The sequence below is a fragment of the Thermobia domestica genome, chromosome 12 (assembly GCF_964235325.1).
Source record: "Thermobia domestica chromosome 12, izTheDome1.hap1.1, whole genome shotgun sequence".
Taxonomy (NCBI): Eukaryota; Metazoa; Arthropoda; class Insecta; order Zygentoma; family Lepismatidae; genus Thermobia; species Thermobia domestica.
In genome coordinates this window covers 41,532,296-41,547,975 of record NC_137465.1, presented here as the reverse complement: position 1 = coordinate 41,547,975, position 15,680 = coordinate 41,532,296, and the positions used below count along the sequence as shown (strand labels likewise).

The window sequence follows — 15,680 nt, the reverse complement described above, 5'->3', positions numbered from 1 at the left end:
GTTCCACGATTATGCACCGGGGATAAGGGGACTCTGATAATGAGATGGATAATAATTGTAAAATGAAGAAAGTGGGAGGAAACTGAAGAACCCGAGAAAACCCACGGGGACAGTATTTCTCCACTATGAAGCCTGGTTGACGAGAGCTGCAATCGAACCAGGGACCTCATGCACAAAACGTGAGCGCTCTACTACTTGAGCTACTACGCCCTCATGCAAATATTTTAAGTATTCACACCGAAGTTCTTTACCATACTAACAGGCATATTAATTTAGCAAATTCATAAACGCTTAGCAAGAATATGTACTTATTATGTTTTGTATGCTTCATTAATAAATTCATTTCTTTTCATTTATATTTTTGATTGCCGGGCGTCTGTGTACTATCAAAAAATATATAATTAGCTAGAATTACAGAACGGTAAATTACACACTGAGCTTACGCACCAATCATTTTGTCTAATAGAACAAAGTTGGTGAATACACACTCGAAAAAACAAATGCTTTAAAAAATACAAAGATAAATCTGGCGTATGAAAGTTATAGAATAACGTAGGCGAATTATGATTTGTTGTATCAACGATTATTCAAACTATACAATTTCTGTATTTCCTTCTTTACAAATTTTTAATAATGAAACTAATGAAAGATCTATTTTGAACAGTGTTTAGCTTTACACGTCACAAAGAGAACCACTATGAAAACTGTCTAGGACTTTACTACAGTACACGAAAATAATACTATTTATTTCATTTGTATGGATGATGAATGGTACCATTAGTTAAGAAAAATTATAATATTCGTATTATTCAGGAGATAAATGAAATACTTCGTTGTTTGCATCCCTAGGAGTTTCCCTGTACGGTTTCGACCACTTGTTTTGTGGCCTTGTTCACCAGATTAAGTTACACTGGTGAAGCACTATAAACACATTTTGCAGTTTTCGTGCGAGTTCTACAACTGAAGTAAGATCTCGATAAACTTTTTTTTTTTTTTTTTTTTTTTTTTTTGTTAAAACCACTTGGAAGGTGATTTCTTTACATATATAAAACTGAAGATAATCTTCTGTATGCGCATATACTAATAATGTGGCTGTCCTATAGACACTAACAATGTGGTTGTCACTGCTGCTGCTTCCCTTGATGTAACCTAGACACTTCACTTGAAACATCTATGCAAAAATGTAATTGTAATTAGTGATACAAGATATGTAACCTTTATAATACTCGATTTCTTTTTTTAACGTTTTTAGTGCCCACAGACAATGTGTTAATGTGTACCGGTTTTCAGTTCCTGATACATTATTCTTCGTTTGAATGTATGATTTATATGAGCACTATGTTCCATTACCCGACGTTGATTTGACATTTTATTGAATTATCACCCTTTATTTGATCGTTCCGAACAATTAGGGTAAGCTATAGCTCCGAAATGAAGCATTTGTGCACTTTTTTTTTTTTTTTTTTAATGCTATCCATCGGTAAAATCTTTTCCATATAGTACCGTGCCACTAAAATTTTGTATTGGAATTTTAATATATCACTGACCAGTTAGACACTACACAGGAAAAATGTCTGAGAACTTACCTAATACACTTGGTAATTATTCCAGGATCGTAATACTGGGCATCATCCTGTGGCTTAGCATAAATTGACTGTCCTTTTCTCAGTACATTAACAGCCACGATGTACTCTTCTCCCATCTGGCGCATCCCTCCATCATCGAAGTTCACACACCAACGTCCTTCTTTCACTTGCTTTGACAACTGTCCAGAGTAATAGTTTTTGTCTGTCCACCGTGCAAAGACATGCGCTCCTAGAATTAAAACATCACATAATTTACATTAATGTACTCTTCAAGGGTGTTAATCCCATTACTATTTTTCATTTGTTTTACAATAGTGCAGAAATTAAATAATATAAAAAAGGAAGAAAAATGATTAAAAGTACCAGGACAACCTTCTCTCCGAAACGGCCATTCAGAGTTAACCATTGTATATCGGAACATAGGCTCTATTCGACGGTATTTGAAATTCGCATACTGGATCAAGGTTAAATTTTTTCATGGAAGTATCAAACGGCACTACATAGTTCTCCTGAATCCATTTTTGTAATCAGATTACGTGCCTGTTGTTAAAAAATAAATAAAATTAAAAAAAAATAGTTTAACGTCCCATGAATATACCCTTTAGGCTACAAGAGACGGATGAAACAATGATTGTAAAATTAAATTTTTCAGCTCTCTCACCGGCAATCGCATCAAAGACCACGTGACACACATCTGTTGAAATACTATAGTTGTGAACAGATACTCATTACAACTTGCGCTGTTATCGCTCATAAGAAATTGCTCAGAAGGTTTACAAGCACTGTGCATAATTACAGAATGTATTATCCGTTCATGTGCCGCAAACAGTTGCAGATGTTTGATCCAATCTAGTTGTACGCGTCAAGTCGAAGAATCTTGAAAATATTATTTCTGACATGCAAAATGCCTTGTTGAAAATGGTGTCTGACCCGGATGTTTACACTGAACAATAACCCAGTGATAAAAGTCTAGGATGTGAGGTTACTTGATCTAAGTGGCCATTCCACAATGTTACGGAGCAGTTTCTGTATAGACGAAAGGGGGCATTATCTATTTCGCTGATAGGAACTATCTAAGAATCAAACGCAGTTATGCTTATGATTATTATACATCTTGTATTCGTAATTTATTTTGTCATTTTGCTGCTCGTGTTATTCAATTTACATGCATTATCCGTATTGTTTCATTTAAAGTCAATGTCATCTCCTTGAAATGTCACTTCTTTCTGATTACTTCCTGATTTTGTACATAAACTCGTTGAAACTGTGGTACGTTTTATGAATGTAATTATTCTAAGTTATTTGATTCATCGCATGTTCTAATGCTAATTTTGTGTTATTTAATTTATTTGGATATTTTCGGCATTATTTGTTACTGTCATAGCTAAGCTAGCGTATGAGTGGAATAATATAATGTATTATTGATCTATTTCCGTTGTTTGTTTCGTGCTCCAGAAAGCTATTACTAATGTTAAGTAATTGTTTGTTAAAAAGTAAACGAAACAAGGAAAATCGAGTGAGACTTCCCTAATATTTAATTTTATTGTTTTATCATTGCATAAACCATACTGCAATTTTATTTTGATAAAAGCGCAAATGCAGCGCAAGTTCATGAAGAAATTTCTGCTGTTGATGGGGAAGATATGCTATCAAAAGCAACAGTCAAAAGACGGTTCAATCGCTTTCATTCTGGAAATCTCGAGGTCCACGATGCTCCTCGCAGTGGGCGACCAAGCACCACAAAAGTAAATGATATTCTGGCCAAAGTCAAGAAAGACTGGTATGTAAGCAGTTATGACATCACTAAACTAGCTACAAAAGGAAGCTCGACATTCGGGTGCCACAGGATCAGACTCAAAACCATTTACTCGATCGATTTTCTGTCTGCACGGCTGATCATGAATGAAGGGAAGTGGATAACCTTTGATTAAATGTACGAGAAACATTGTGATTGATTCAAAGAGAAGCTTCACAGTTTATGCAAAGCTCACTGACGCTCAGGAAGATTATGCTGGGCGTTTGGTGGGATTGGAAGAGCATCGAGATGCTGTTGCCGCCGGGCATAACTATAGACTCAGACCTGTACGGTCGACAATAAACGCGAGTCCCTAGTAATTCAAAACAAATGGCCGGAACTGGTCAACAGAAAGGGTGTACCATACCACACTGACAACGCCAAACCGTATACATCTTTTAGCTATTAGAAATTGAGACTACTGGAAGGATTTAACACATCCACCATATAGCCCGGACCTATCACTGTCATACTATCGTCTGTTTCGGTCTCTACAAAACTCCATAAATAGTATAAAATTAGTATCAAAACCAGTTAAGAATGCTCCAAGAGCACTGCCAGAATGAACTTCAAAATTATTATTGCCTGAAAAGAATTATTTTTCTTATTAACTTCTACACGCTTTATACTAATTGTTCTATGTACTTTATTATTATACTCACTAAACAATTCTTCTACTATATATTTATTTATCTACCCACTTATAATTTCCTTGAGTACTCAATTTTTTCCACATGTTTTGTTTAAAGGTTCTATTAAAACGTTCTACCATACGTTTTTTATGAAGACATGCTCACAATGAAAGGTTCAAAATTGAAAAAAATCACAAAATATCATCTCTCTGACTTACGATTCCCGAGATATCGACGCTAAATCCACGTACAGGCATATCTACATGTTTTTAATTTTACAGGAAAGCGATTTGAAATTTTTCGTATAACGTTATACCTTACTACTCATTTCATTTTCAACAGTGTTGCGAAAGTTTATACCAAAAAAGCTTTGATCTTAGTGTTTCTGAACAAACAAACAAACATACATACATACATACATACATACATACATACATACATACATACATACATACATACATACATACATACATACATACATACATACATACATACATACATACATACATACATACATACATACATACATACATACATACATACATACATACATACATACATACATACATACATACATACATACATACATACATACATACATACATACATACATACATACATACATACATACATACATACATACATACATACATACATACATACATACATACATACATACATACATACATACATACATACATACATACATACATACATACATACATACATACATACATACATACATACATACATACATACATACATACATACATACATACATACATACATACATACATACATACATACATACATACATACATACATACATACATACATACATACATACATACATACATACATACATACATACATACATACATACATACATACATACATACATACATACATACATACATACATACATACATACATACATACATACATACATACATACATACATACATACATACATACATACATACATACATACATACATACATACATACATACATACATACATACATACATACATACATACATACATACATACATACATACATACATACATACATACATACATACATACATACATACATACATACATACATACATACATACATACATACATACATACATACATACATACATACATACATACATACATACATACATACATACATACATACATACATACATACATACATACATACATACATACATACATACATACATACATACATACATACATACATACATACATACATACATACATACATACATACATACATACATACATACATACATACATACATACATACATACATACATACATACATACATACATACATACATACATACATACATACATACATACATACATACATACATACATACATACATACATACATACATACATACATACATACATACATACATACATACATACATACATACATACATACATACATACATACATACATACATACATACATACATACATACATACATACATACATACATACATACATACATACATACATACATACATACATACATACATACATACATACATACATACATACATACATACATACATACATACATACATACATACATACATACATACATACATACATACATACATACATACATACATACATACATACATACATACATACATACATACATACATACATACATACATACATACATACATACATACATACATACATACATACATACATACATACATACATACATACATACATACATACATACATACATACATACATACATACATACATACATACATACATACATACATACATACATACATACATACATACATACATACATACATACATACATACATACATACATACATACATACATACATACATACATACATACATACATACATACATACATACATACATACATACATACATACATACATACATACATACATACATACATACATACATACATACATACATACATACATACATACATACATACATACATACATACATACATACATACATACATACATACATACATACATACATACATACATACATACATACATACATACATACATACATACATACATACATACATACATACATACATACATACATACATACATACATACATACATACATACATACATACATACATACATACATACATACATATATATATATATATATATATATATATATATATATATATATATATATATATATATATACACCACAGAGAGAGAAAGAAATTCGGTAACGAACTTTTTAAGTTCGTTGAAAAGAGACCTGTGAAAATCATGTCACTATTTTTTGATATGAAACCACAGAAGTTCTATACCGATAAGATTATGGTGTCGGAAAAATGGCAGAAGGTCGTTGAACAAAACTGTACTTATGTGGTTTTATAATATTACTTTCAAATCATCATTACTATTCTCAATTTTGAACTCCAAAGGCTCAATACTTTCTAGACAACCTTGTATATTAACAAATAAATAAATAAATAGATAAACAGACAAAGAGAAACTAACCTGCAGACAAAGTAGTCCTTATTTGTTCGACTTCATAATCTGTATATAGTTCATCTGACCTAAGTGCAGGACTACTTTCAGGCACATCTGAACTGTATTTACCAGCATCAGGAGAGGTAACTTCAGGCTCAACCGGTGAAACAACAGTCTTTTCCCTAGTTTCAATTTCATGTTCCGTGGAACTGTTCAAATCTGTTTCAACAGTTCTTGACTTTTGTCTTGATGGTAATCTCCTAACAGCGCGCAACTGTTCTTTCGGTGGCGGTGGTGGAGTACTCACTGCTCTGACAGGAAGTTCATCTTCCAGCTCAAAGTCCATTACAAAATCATCTACGTATTTCTTTTGTACTTTCTGACGTGGTGTTCTGCGTTTGGTTGACGGTGGCGTTTCCTCAGGAATTTCCTCCGGTTCTACTAAACTCGTTCCGGTTCTCTTCCGTGACCGCGACATTCTTGTAGGGGGTACATCTGTTTCGTCTACTTTTTCTTCCTCCTCCCCTACACCTGCTTCTTCCAGTTCTACCTGTACATTACTTCCTCTTCGCCTCTTTTGTCGAGGCGTTTCCTCGAAGCTTGCTTCTGGCACAATTTGTATGTGACCGCCTTTCTGCTTCTTTTGTACAGGTACTTCTACGCCTGCCTCAGGTTCGATTTGTATGTGACTGCTTTTCTGCTTCTTCTGTCGAGGTGCTTCCTCGACTCTTCCTTCTGGCTCAATTTCTATATTACTGGCCTTCTGCCTCCTCTGTCGAGGTGCTTCCTCAATGCTTGTTTCTGGCTCAATTTCTATACTACTGGCTTTCTGTCTCTTTTGTCGAGGCGCTTCCTCAACATTTGTTTCTGGCTCAATTTGCATGTGACTGCCTTTCTGCTTTTTCTGTCGAGGCACATCCTTTATGCTTGCCTCTGGCTCAACTTGAATGTGACTGACTTTTTGCTTCTTCTGTCGGGGTGCTTCCTCGACGCTTGTTTCTGGCTCCATTTGCACGTGACTTTCTTTCGGTTTCTTCTGTCGAGGTGTTCTCTTTGCTGGCTTCTGTATAGGAGTTGGGACTTTTTTTTCTTTCAGTTCAACTAACGGCATATCTTCTTCACTTATATCCGCTTCTGGTTCCTCTACTTTAGCTTTCTTTCGCTTTTTACCTTTTATCTTCAATTCCGCTACAGGTTTTTGCGACTCGATTACGGGTTCAACTTTCACTTGTTCCGGCACACTAACTGGAGCTGGTTCTTCCTCTACGGGGTTTTCTACTTTAGGTTCTTCCACTTTGGGCCCTTCTACTTTAAGTTCTTCTGGTTTGGACTCCTCTACTATGGGTTCTTCTACTTTGGCCTCTTCAACCTTGGGTTCTTTTATTTTGGCTTGTTCTATCTTATCTTCTTTGACTTCTTCAACGGGTTTCCGTTGCACCTCTTCTTGTTTTCCTACTTCTGGCTTTTCTGCTGGTTTCTCCACATTGTCATTTGATTCGCTATTCTTACTCTGTGTTTTGGAATGAACATAACCAATTATTTTCCCCTGCACAACTATAGCTTTCCTTCCTTGTGTTTCACCTGCGATTACAACTTCATTTCCCACGACTTTTATTGTTTCCTTACTCGCTGTTTTTGTACTATTTGAAACGCTAGATTGTCCTCCACGAAATTCACTAGATAACGTAGTACCTTGTGTTTTAATGACAAGCTTTCTTGGTTCAGCCTTTTTCGTTTTAGACCCACGGCCTTTAGCTCCTTTTGACAAGCCCGAACAACCAGGAATAGCTAATACATCATCTGATATTTCTTGGGAGTGAAGAGTTCCCGCAATACTTTGATCTTGTGTTACTTGCTGATTTGAAGACTTCGTGGAAGGTTTTCTACTACGAGATCGTTTCTTCTTTTCTGGCAATATCTGTTGCTGTTCCTGGGTTGGTGACATGGTAATATTTTTATCAATATCAGTTTCTTCTGGTGTGGTTATGATAGGCGTTATCTTCTCGTGCGACTCATGCTCTGTTGTTGAGGAAGGCGTATTAGATATAATGTTACTCTGTATAACTCCATAATTTTTTAAATGACTTTCACTCTGAACCGAAAAACCACTCTCCTTACTAGGACTTATTAATTCAAGTTCATCCGATTCATCTCCATGATGCGATGTTTGTGTATTTTGAATACGTTCAGTCGCAGTCAGACCACTACTACTAGTACTACTGTTACCTAAATTTCTTTCAACTAATTTTGTTTTCGGCGTTCTACTTTTTCTTGGTTTTTTCAATGACGGTCCTGGCATTGGACAAGGTTCGTCAGGAGATAAACTCTGTCTCTGAGTTTGTGCCATTTCACCACCATGTAGTGCGTCCATCAATATCGGTAAACCCTGTTGTTTCTTCCTTGATTTTGAAGGTGATATTTGTTTAGCATTATTACTAGCAATTCTCTTATGTATTTCCGCTATTTCTTCTCTAGTCAAAGGAGTGGAATCGATATCTGTTTTCGAAGGTGAAACATTGAATTCGTCATCGACCTCATCAGCTCTTGGACGGCCTTTTCTTGAATGAGGAAACACTTCACCCATCATTAGATTCGCATATTTACCCCTTCCTCCTCTTACCCTTGGCGTGTAAGTTCTTTTCGCCGGTGGGCGCTTCTTCTGGAAAGGTGGTTCAAACGGCCTCTCCCCTTCCCTCCTAATAGCAAACTCACCATACAGGGCAGCATTTTCTTCAAAGTCATCTGCTTCATTTAAAGCAATATCCGAGGCTGTTCGGTAAGGTCCAGGCATACTTCTTACTCGTCCTCTCGAAACAGACACTGCCCTGGGCTTTCTACGTAAACTTCTAGTAGCACCTCTTCTCATTATGCCTCGTGGATATTTAGGTACTTTCTTAGCTTTGTTTTTCCTATACCACTCTGGGTTATAAATTTCACCCTCTTCCAAAGCAAATATCTCATCATCATCTTCCTCTTCGTCAAGATGCTCTTCTTCTTCTTCGAGTTCTTCTTCCATTTCCTCTTCTTCTTCATCCAATTCTTCCTCTTCTTCCAGTTCTTCATTGTAAGCATAATCTGCGATTGCCAACTGTCTCCGTTTCTTTGGCATAGGTTTTCGGAATTTCGCTGCGTCACTCATTTGGCGAGAGAACGCTGCATCTTCTGACGACCATTTTCTCGCTCCTCTACCAGGAGACATATATCTTCTACCCATTCGTCCCCTTACACCGGATCTTCCCCTAATACGAGGGTATCCAATATCCTCGTCTTCATCCAATGTTATCAAACCAGAGGAACCTTGTTTATGTACAAGATGATGCATTTCCTCAAGCGGCGATCTTCGATGTTTCTGTGTTACTGGACGGTCTCTCTCTTCTTCATACAAATTTCGGTCATCTGGCATCAGCTTTGATTTTGGTTTTGTGTATCTCGGTCCTTTCATCTTGCTTCCTGTAAAGCAAATGGAGATGTCTGAACGTTATCATCATCACTAGAGAGAACTTAACAACCTTTACACAAAATACGAAAATGTAATAAAATGAGTCCAAATATATTTAGCAACCAAGTGGAGAATATAACAGTGAAAACTAAACATTTCATTTCACTTCAATTTACCATTCGAATAAGCACTAGAGACATGAAAAAGTAAAGGATTAAGTACAACGTAACTTACTTCAGTTGTATTATTTGTATACCATTGTTTAGAATATTCAAATATTGATTTTTAAATATAGTTAAGATGCTTCAAAATAACTCCTTCATATGGTATAAACAATAAATAACTCTCCATATCTGTGTTCCTTCTGAGGAAGAGTATTCGATTCAACTATCGAAGTGATTTTTGTATGATACACAGAAGATTAATACATTATAAGGAAACAATTTAATAATCTTAATCTTAAATGATCGGAATACCTTCATCGATCGAGTTACACATGCTTCCACGCAATACCATTTAACCCTTTAAATTATTGTCTTTTAAAGATAAATTATAGACTTTCAGTCAAGCAGCTATAGCATCATCTCTATTTATCCTAGAATCATAGTTCGTACCTCATTCTCTTCAGAATGGAACAGTCTTTCAACTGGTACCGTTCACATTTCCCTATCGCGTCCTTGAGGCGGGAAATGCTGAGGGAAAATAGGGATTTTTGGTGAAGAAATGCCCCTTTTTTAATCTTTTTGCCCCTCTGGAACATGTGTTAACGCACAGATCTCAAAATCAACAAACATACTATGGGGTGAGCGAAATGTGTGTTCAAAATTTCAGACTTTCTATCTTGAATAGTAAGGGCGGTAAAAAAATTTACCAATGAGATAAGAACATCCCCACAATGCCCCAGATGACCCTAAAACATCCGGATGTAATATAAAAATTTCCTGAGACGTCATAAGGTCATGTTTTGTACTTCATTCTCTAAACAGTACAATTCACATTTCTCTGTCACATCTCTGGGGCGGAAATTTTGAGGGAAAATAGGGATTTTTTGTTACAAATACCCCCCCTTTTTTTTAACCTTTTTGCCCCTCTGGACACCCTCTGTGTTAACGCAGAGATCTCAAAATCAACTGAAAAATATTAAGGGTTATACTGAATATGTGTACAGAATTTCAGGCTTCTATCTAGAAAAGTAAAGTAAAAAATATTTACCAATCTGCTAGGAATATCCCCACAATACCCAATATTCCCGTATAAAACAGGATCTCAGGTAAACATTTCCTGAAACATCCCTATTTATCCTAGGATCATGGTTTATATCTCATGCTTTTCAGAATAGAACGACCTTTCAAACGATACCATTCACATGTCGCCATCATGTATCTGGGGTGGGAAAAATCTCAAAAAAGTGATCTTTTGTTTAAAAATATCCCTTTTTATCCTTTTGTCCCTCTGACCCTCCTGTGTTAACGCAATCTTAAAAAAATCTGAAAAATACTAACGGGTGCACTGAATGTGTGCGCGAAATTTCAATCTTCTAAGTGCAAAAGTGTGCCCACCAAAAATAATAAAAATCGACGTAACAAAAAATTAGTTTAATTTAAGTTATGACGTCATCACACTCTATGTTTCGACGCAGAAAGGCGTGAAACAGTACGTAACGTGTTCAACAATGTTTCCACACTTGAAAAAACAAAAACATAAAACCGAAGTAAAAAGAATCGAATAATGAAGATATTACCCTATCATATAAGGCAGGTACCGAATTAAATCTTCAATTTTTAAATCAATGTAGTACCTTTATTATGCATTGTACAAGTTTATGTTTTACATGTATTGATAGCACGTATATTAACTTAGAAATTGATACACTTTTCATTGTTTTATGTTGCAGGGTACAGATACAGCAATGAATGAAAGAGATCGCCATCAATGAGTCGTCAACAAATGGCTCCAAAATCCTTGTCGCCCGTGGAGTTTGATTGCGAAGGACCTGAAAATGCCACGCAGAACTGTCCAAACCATACTGACACAGTACATTACGACTCAGTCAATCGAAATCCTTACGGGCTCACGTAACCCTCGACTTCACAAAAGGATCGTGAGTGCCATAAAGAAGAATCCTAAATGAAATGAAATCTAAGTTTTACGTCCCACGGTTATGCCGGTTAGGCTAAAGGAGACGGTGATGATGAGAGATGAGTGAAATGGTGGAATGAAGAAAGTGAAAGGAAACGGGAGAATCCCGAGAAAACCCACGAGCACGGTTTGTCCACCACAATGTCCACACGGCGCGAGCTGAGATCGAACCAGTGACCCCAAGTACCGGAGGTGAACGCTCTATCACTGAACCACCGCGCCCAAGAAGAATCCTAGTGCTTCGGTAGGGATGTTTCCAGGAAGTGCAACATAAGCGTCAGCATGGTGCAGAGATCGATGCAACGAGAAGATATGAGGACATAAAAAACAAAAGGTGCCACGAGTTTCAGAAAATCAGCGCATAGTCATCACATCACGTGCTCGCAAACTCTATATGACTACCTCGGACGCGAAAATCGCCACATCATTATGGACGACGAAACCTACGTCAAGGCCGACTTTTCAGTGCTTCCTGGCGAACAATTCTATACTGTCTCACCTGGACAGCATTTCCCACGATCCGAAATAACGGTCGCAGTGGGGAAATTCGACGAGAACTATCTTGTGGCCTGATCTCGCCCCAGCCCAGTACGCCAAAGCGACGATAGAGTTCATGAAGAACAACGGGATCGAATTTGTCAAAAAAGGCATGAACCCACCTAACGTCCCGTAGTGCCGGCATTAGGGCGCGTTATTGGGCGAGAGTGAATGGCGTTTTGAGGAACAGGTGAGGCTACGAAAACCATTCAGGAGTTTCAGCGAAAGTGGACTGCTGCTCCAGGCCGATCAAGAAAGTGTCTGTTGAAATCCTCATGAAGGGAATCCGCAAGAAGCTGCGCCATAAATACAATCCATGAACTCTTTGCATTGTTTCTTTGGGCATACTTCAAGTCAATGTACTTGCTCTTAATAAATGTACAACAGAAACTTGTACAATGCGTAATAAAGGTACTATATCAATTCAAAATGGCAGATTTAATTCGGTACATGGCTTTAAAATATACGATATAATTTAAAAGGGTTAAGAAACAGTAAAAAACTAATGAACTAAACAAACAACCCGTTATTCCCTCAATGCCACAATAAATAAAAGCATCAGCGAGATTTCGAAGAAAGATAGCTCTCAATCCTCAGACTGAAAGTATGCATTAATTACATTCTCACAAATTTACAACTGACGTATATCTCTGTAGATCACTAATGTAAATTTCCATTGACCAGAAAACTCGCCAAATTCATTATTTTTTAACAAATTATGATTACGGTAATACCTCAATTTCAAGAGCACCCACCTTCACCATAGTAAAACGTCCCTTTCTCTATATCTTAGCCATTCGGGAAATCCATATCCGTCCCACATTATACCTCAATAATTACCTCAGGATCCTTTCGTCAACGATCTCCAACAGAAGATATTTCCTCAACCTTATTAATAAAATAATTCAGTGTTGCACAGCTCCATCAAAAACAAACAAACAAAAAACTACTTTGAAATTCTGTACTCAATATTCAATACAACTGTAACTTCTGTTCCCTATAGAAATTAATGATTAATCTTACTTATCCCATTATACTACCACGAGCTCTTTCATGGCTATATGGTTAGTGTACGTGTCTTCGGTGTTGGGACTCGGGTTCGATTTCCGACGGAAGCTCGTGGTTTGGATCCCACGTCAAGCTCTAGATCCACTTTTCACGTAGCCTCGCTGCTGACAAGTACGCTGAATTATAGCTCAACTAACTATAACCATCACATCACTTGAAACCAAAAAAAACTTTCCCAACCGGCCCTAAAATCGTTCACTGAAAGTCACCCAATCTCCAAACATTCACTACGAAAACTAGTCCCTTGAAAGATTATTACATTTACATCGAAGAATTGCCAGAAATCCAGATGCCAAACCTGTCCGATATTAGATACTAGTTTGACCTTCCAACACTCCATCACAAAGATAACATACACATTCCACCGTTTCAGAAGTTTTGATTCTCGCTTCGATTGCACTCCATGTTTTCACGCTCGCTACTGAATAATGGCTGCATAGAAGTGTCCATCGGTGTGGGAGATAAGAGACATCCAATAAATACCTCTGATTCATCCTCGTTTCACTCACATGGTTCTTCTTTGGTGACTTAACAGAGATATTTAAAATAAATAATAATAAAAAAAAAAAAAAACTCGTATACTTTATTCTAGTAGTCCACGTTGCCGTTTGGAGTAGCACGTGTTGCCTTCTTGCCACGTCGTAAGTATTGTGTTGAGGTGTACGGGGTGCTCATTCCACCTCGCTTGACGAACACTTGAACATGTGTTACAAGGTGACAACATTGTAATATTACTGCTCTTCTAACAGAAATTCTCCATCTGTAACTACCACATTTTTCATTGGCCCCTCTCTGTGACTTTCATGTCCCCTGACGTAAATTTCCTTCTTAACACAAATTTCCACACGTTTTTGAACTGTCACTTCATTTCTAATTTTGCTTCATGTACTACAGCAATTTGTGAATATAAAAGAAGCCTGGCCCAACATTTCCTTCTTTGTTGTGATGATTACTTATCACTAGCTTATCATTATTACTTGAATTGTGTGTTTTGTTGTTTTTTTATTATATATTAACTTTTCCGAGATTTCTTCTTAATAATATACCACTGAAGGTGTTTGTAACTCGATAGATGAAAATATTAAGCTGGTTTGGGATAAAATAATTCTACACTGGGAATCATTAGGTAGTTTCCTTTATACACTGACTAGTTCTTTACCCATATAGCAGTGACTCGTATGTGGCCGCAATTTTGGCTGAATTTATATACTGCTTTGTAGTATCACTGGCATTTTTTAAAGTACACAATTATTGTTATCGACGACAATTTAGTTATAATGACGTTACTATATAGGTCGGATAAAAAGTAATAGCAACATTATTATAATTTGTACCTAGCTTTATGGGCAGAAGAACACCTGTTACACTCCTTCAACACAATCGCCTCTTATTTCTACCTTCTGTGACACGCTTGGAAGGCGTCGTACACCGTCAGCGCATCCCTTTTTGTCGATGCCCCACAATGACCGCCATATAGCACGGATGGTTACTTCTCTTGTATTGTAGTGCTCCTTGCGAAAAGGTCGTATTCGCACGGGCTCATATCAGATAAATAAAGCAGATGTTGCAATACCTCCCACTGTCACTGACACAGGCGTTATATCATAGTGTCAACCGTGTGACCGCGCACTATCATGAAAGATGATGAAATGTGTATCCGAACATGCCATCACTTTTTCGTGGCAGGACGAAGGTGTTGTCGCAAGATGTTACAACAGTAAGCTGTAAACCGTAACCCGTTTTTCCTTGACGTACTGCATGGTGCAGAATCCCTGTCTTCACACTTTCACCTACCGCGTCACCGTACGATACAGCAACGATGCATCACTATATGGTTCACAAAGTCTCTGAAAACGTTGTTGTACAGTCAGCGACAAAAGTTCTTCCCGTTTGATGAAAATAGTTTCGTAAATAACTTTACAATGGAAGGACAATTTAAGTACAGTTTTCAGAA

At 36.5% G+C, this 15,680-nt stretch overlaps 1 protein-coding gene across 3 annotated transcripts in view; it reads right to left on the bottom strand.

The window, feature by feature from the left end:
- LOC145666430 (uncharacterized) overlaps positions 1 to 15,680 on the bottom strand; it is a 150,275-nt gene that overhangs the window by 39,877 nt on the left and 94,718 nt on the right. For all 3 annotated transcript variants that reach the window (XM_081733647.1, XM_081733650.1, XM_081733649.1), the window contains exons 12-13: positions 6,571 to 9,993; positions 1,587 to 1,815 (exon numbers count right to left, since the gene is read on the bottom strand). In XM_081733647.1, the coding sequence (XP_081589773.1) occupies positions 1,587 to 1,815; positions 6,571 to 9,993 (3,652 nt within the window). The remainder of the gene's footprint in view (positions 1 to 1,586; positions 1,816 to 6,570; positions 9,994 to 15,680) is intronic.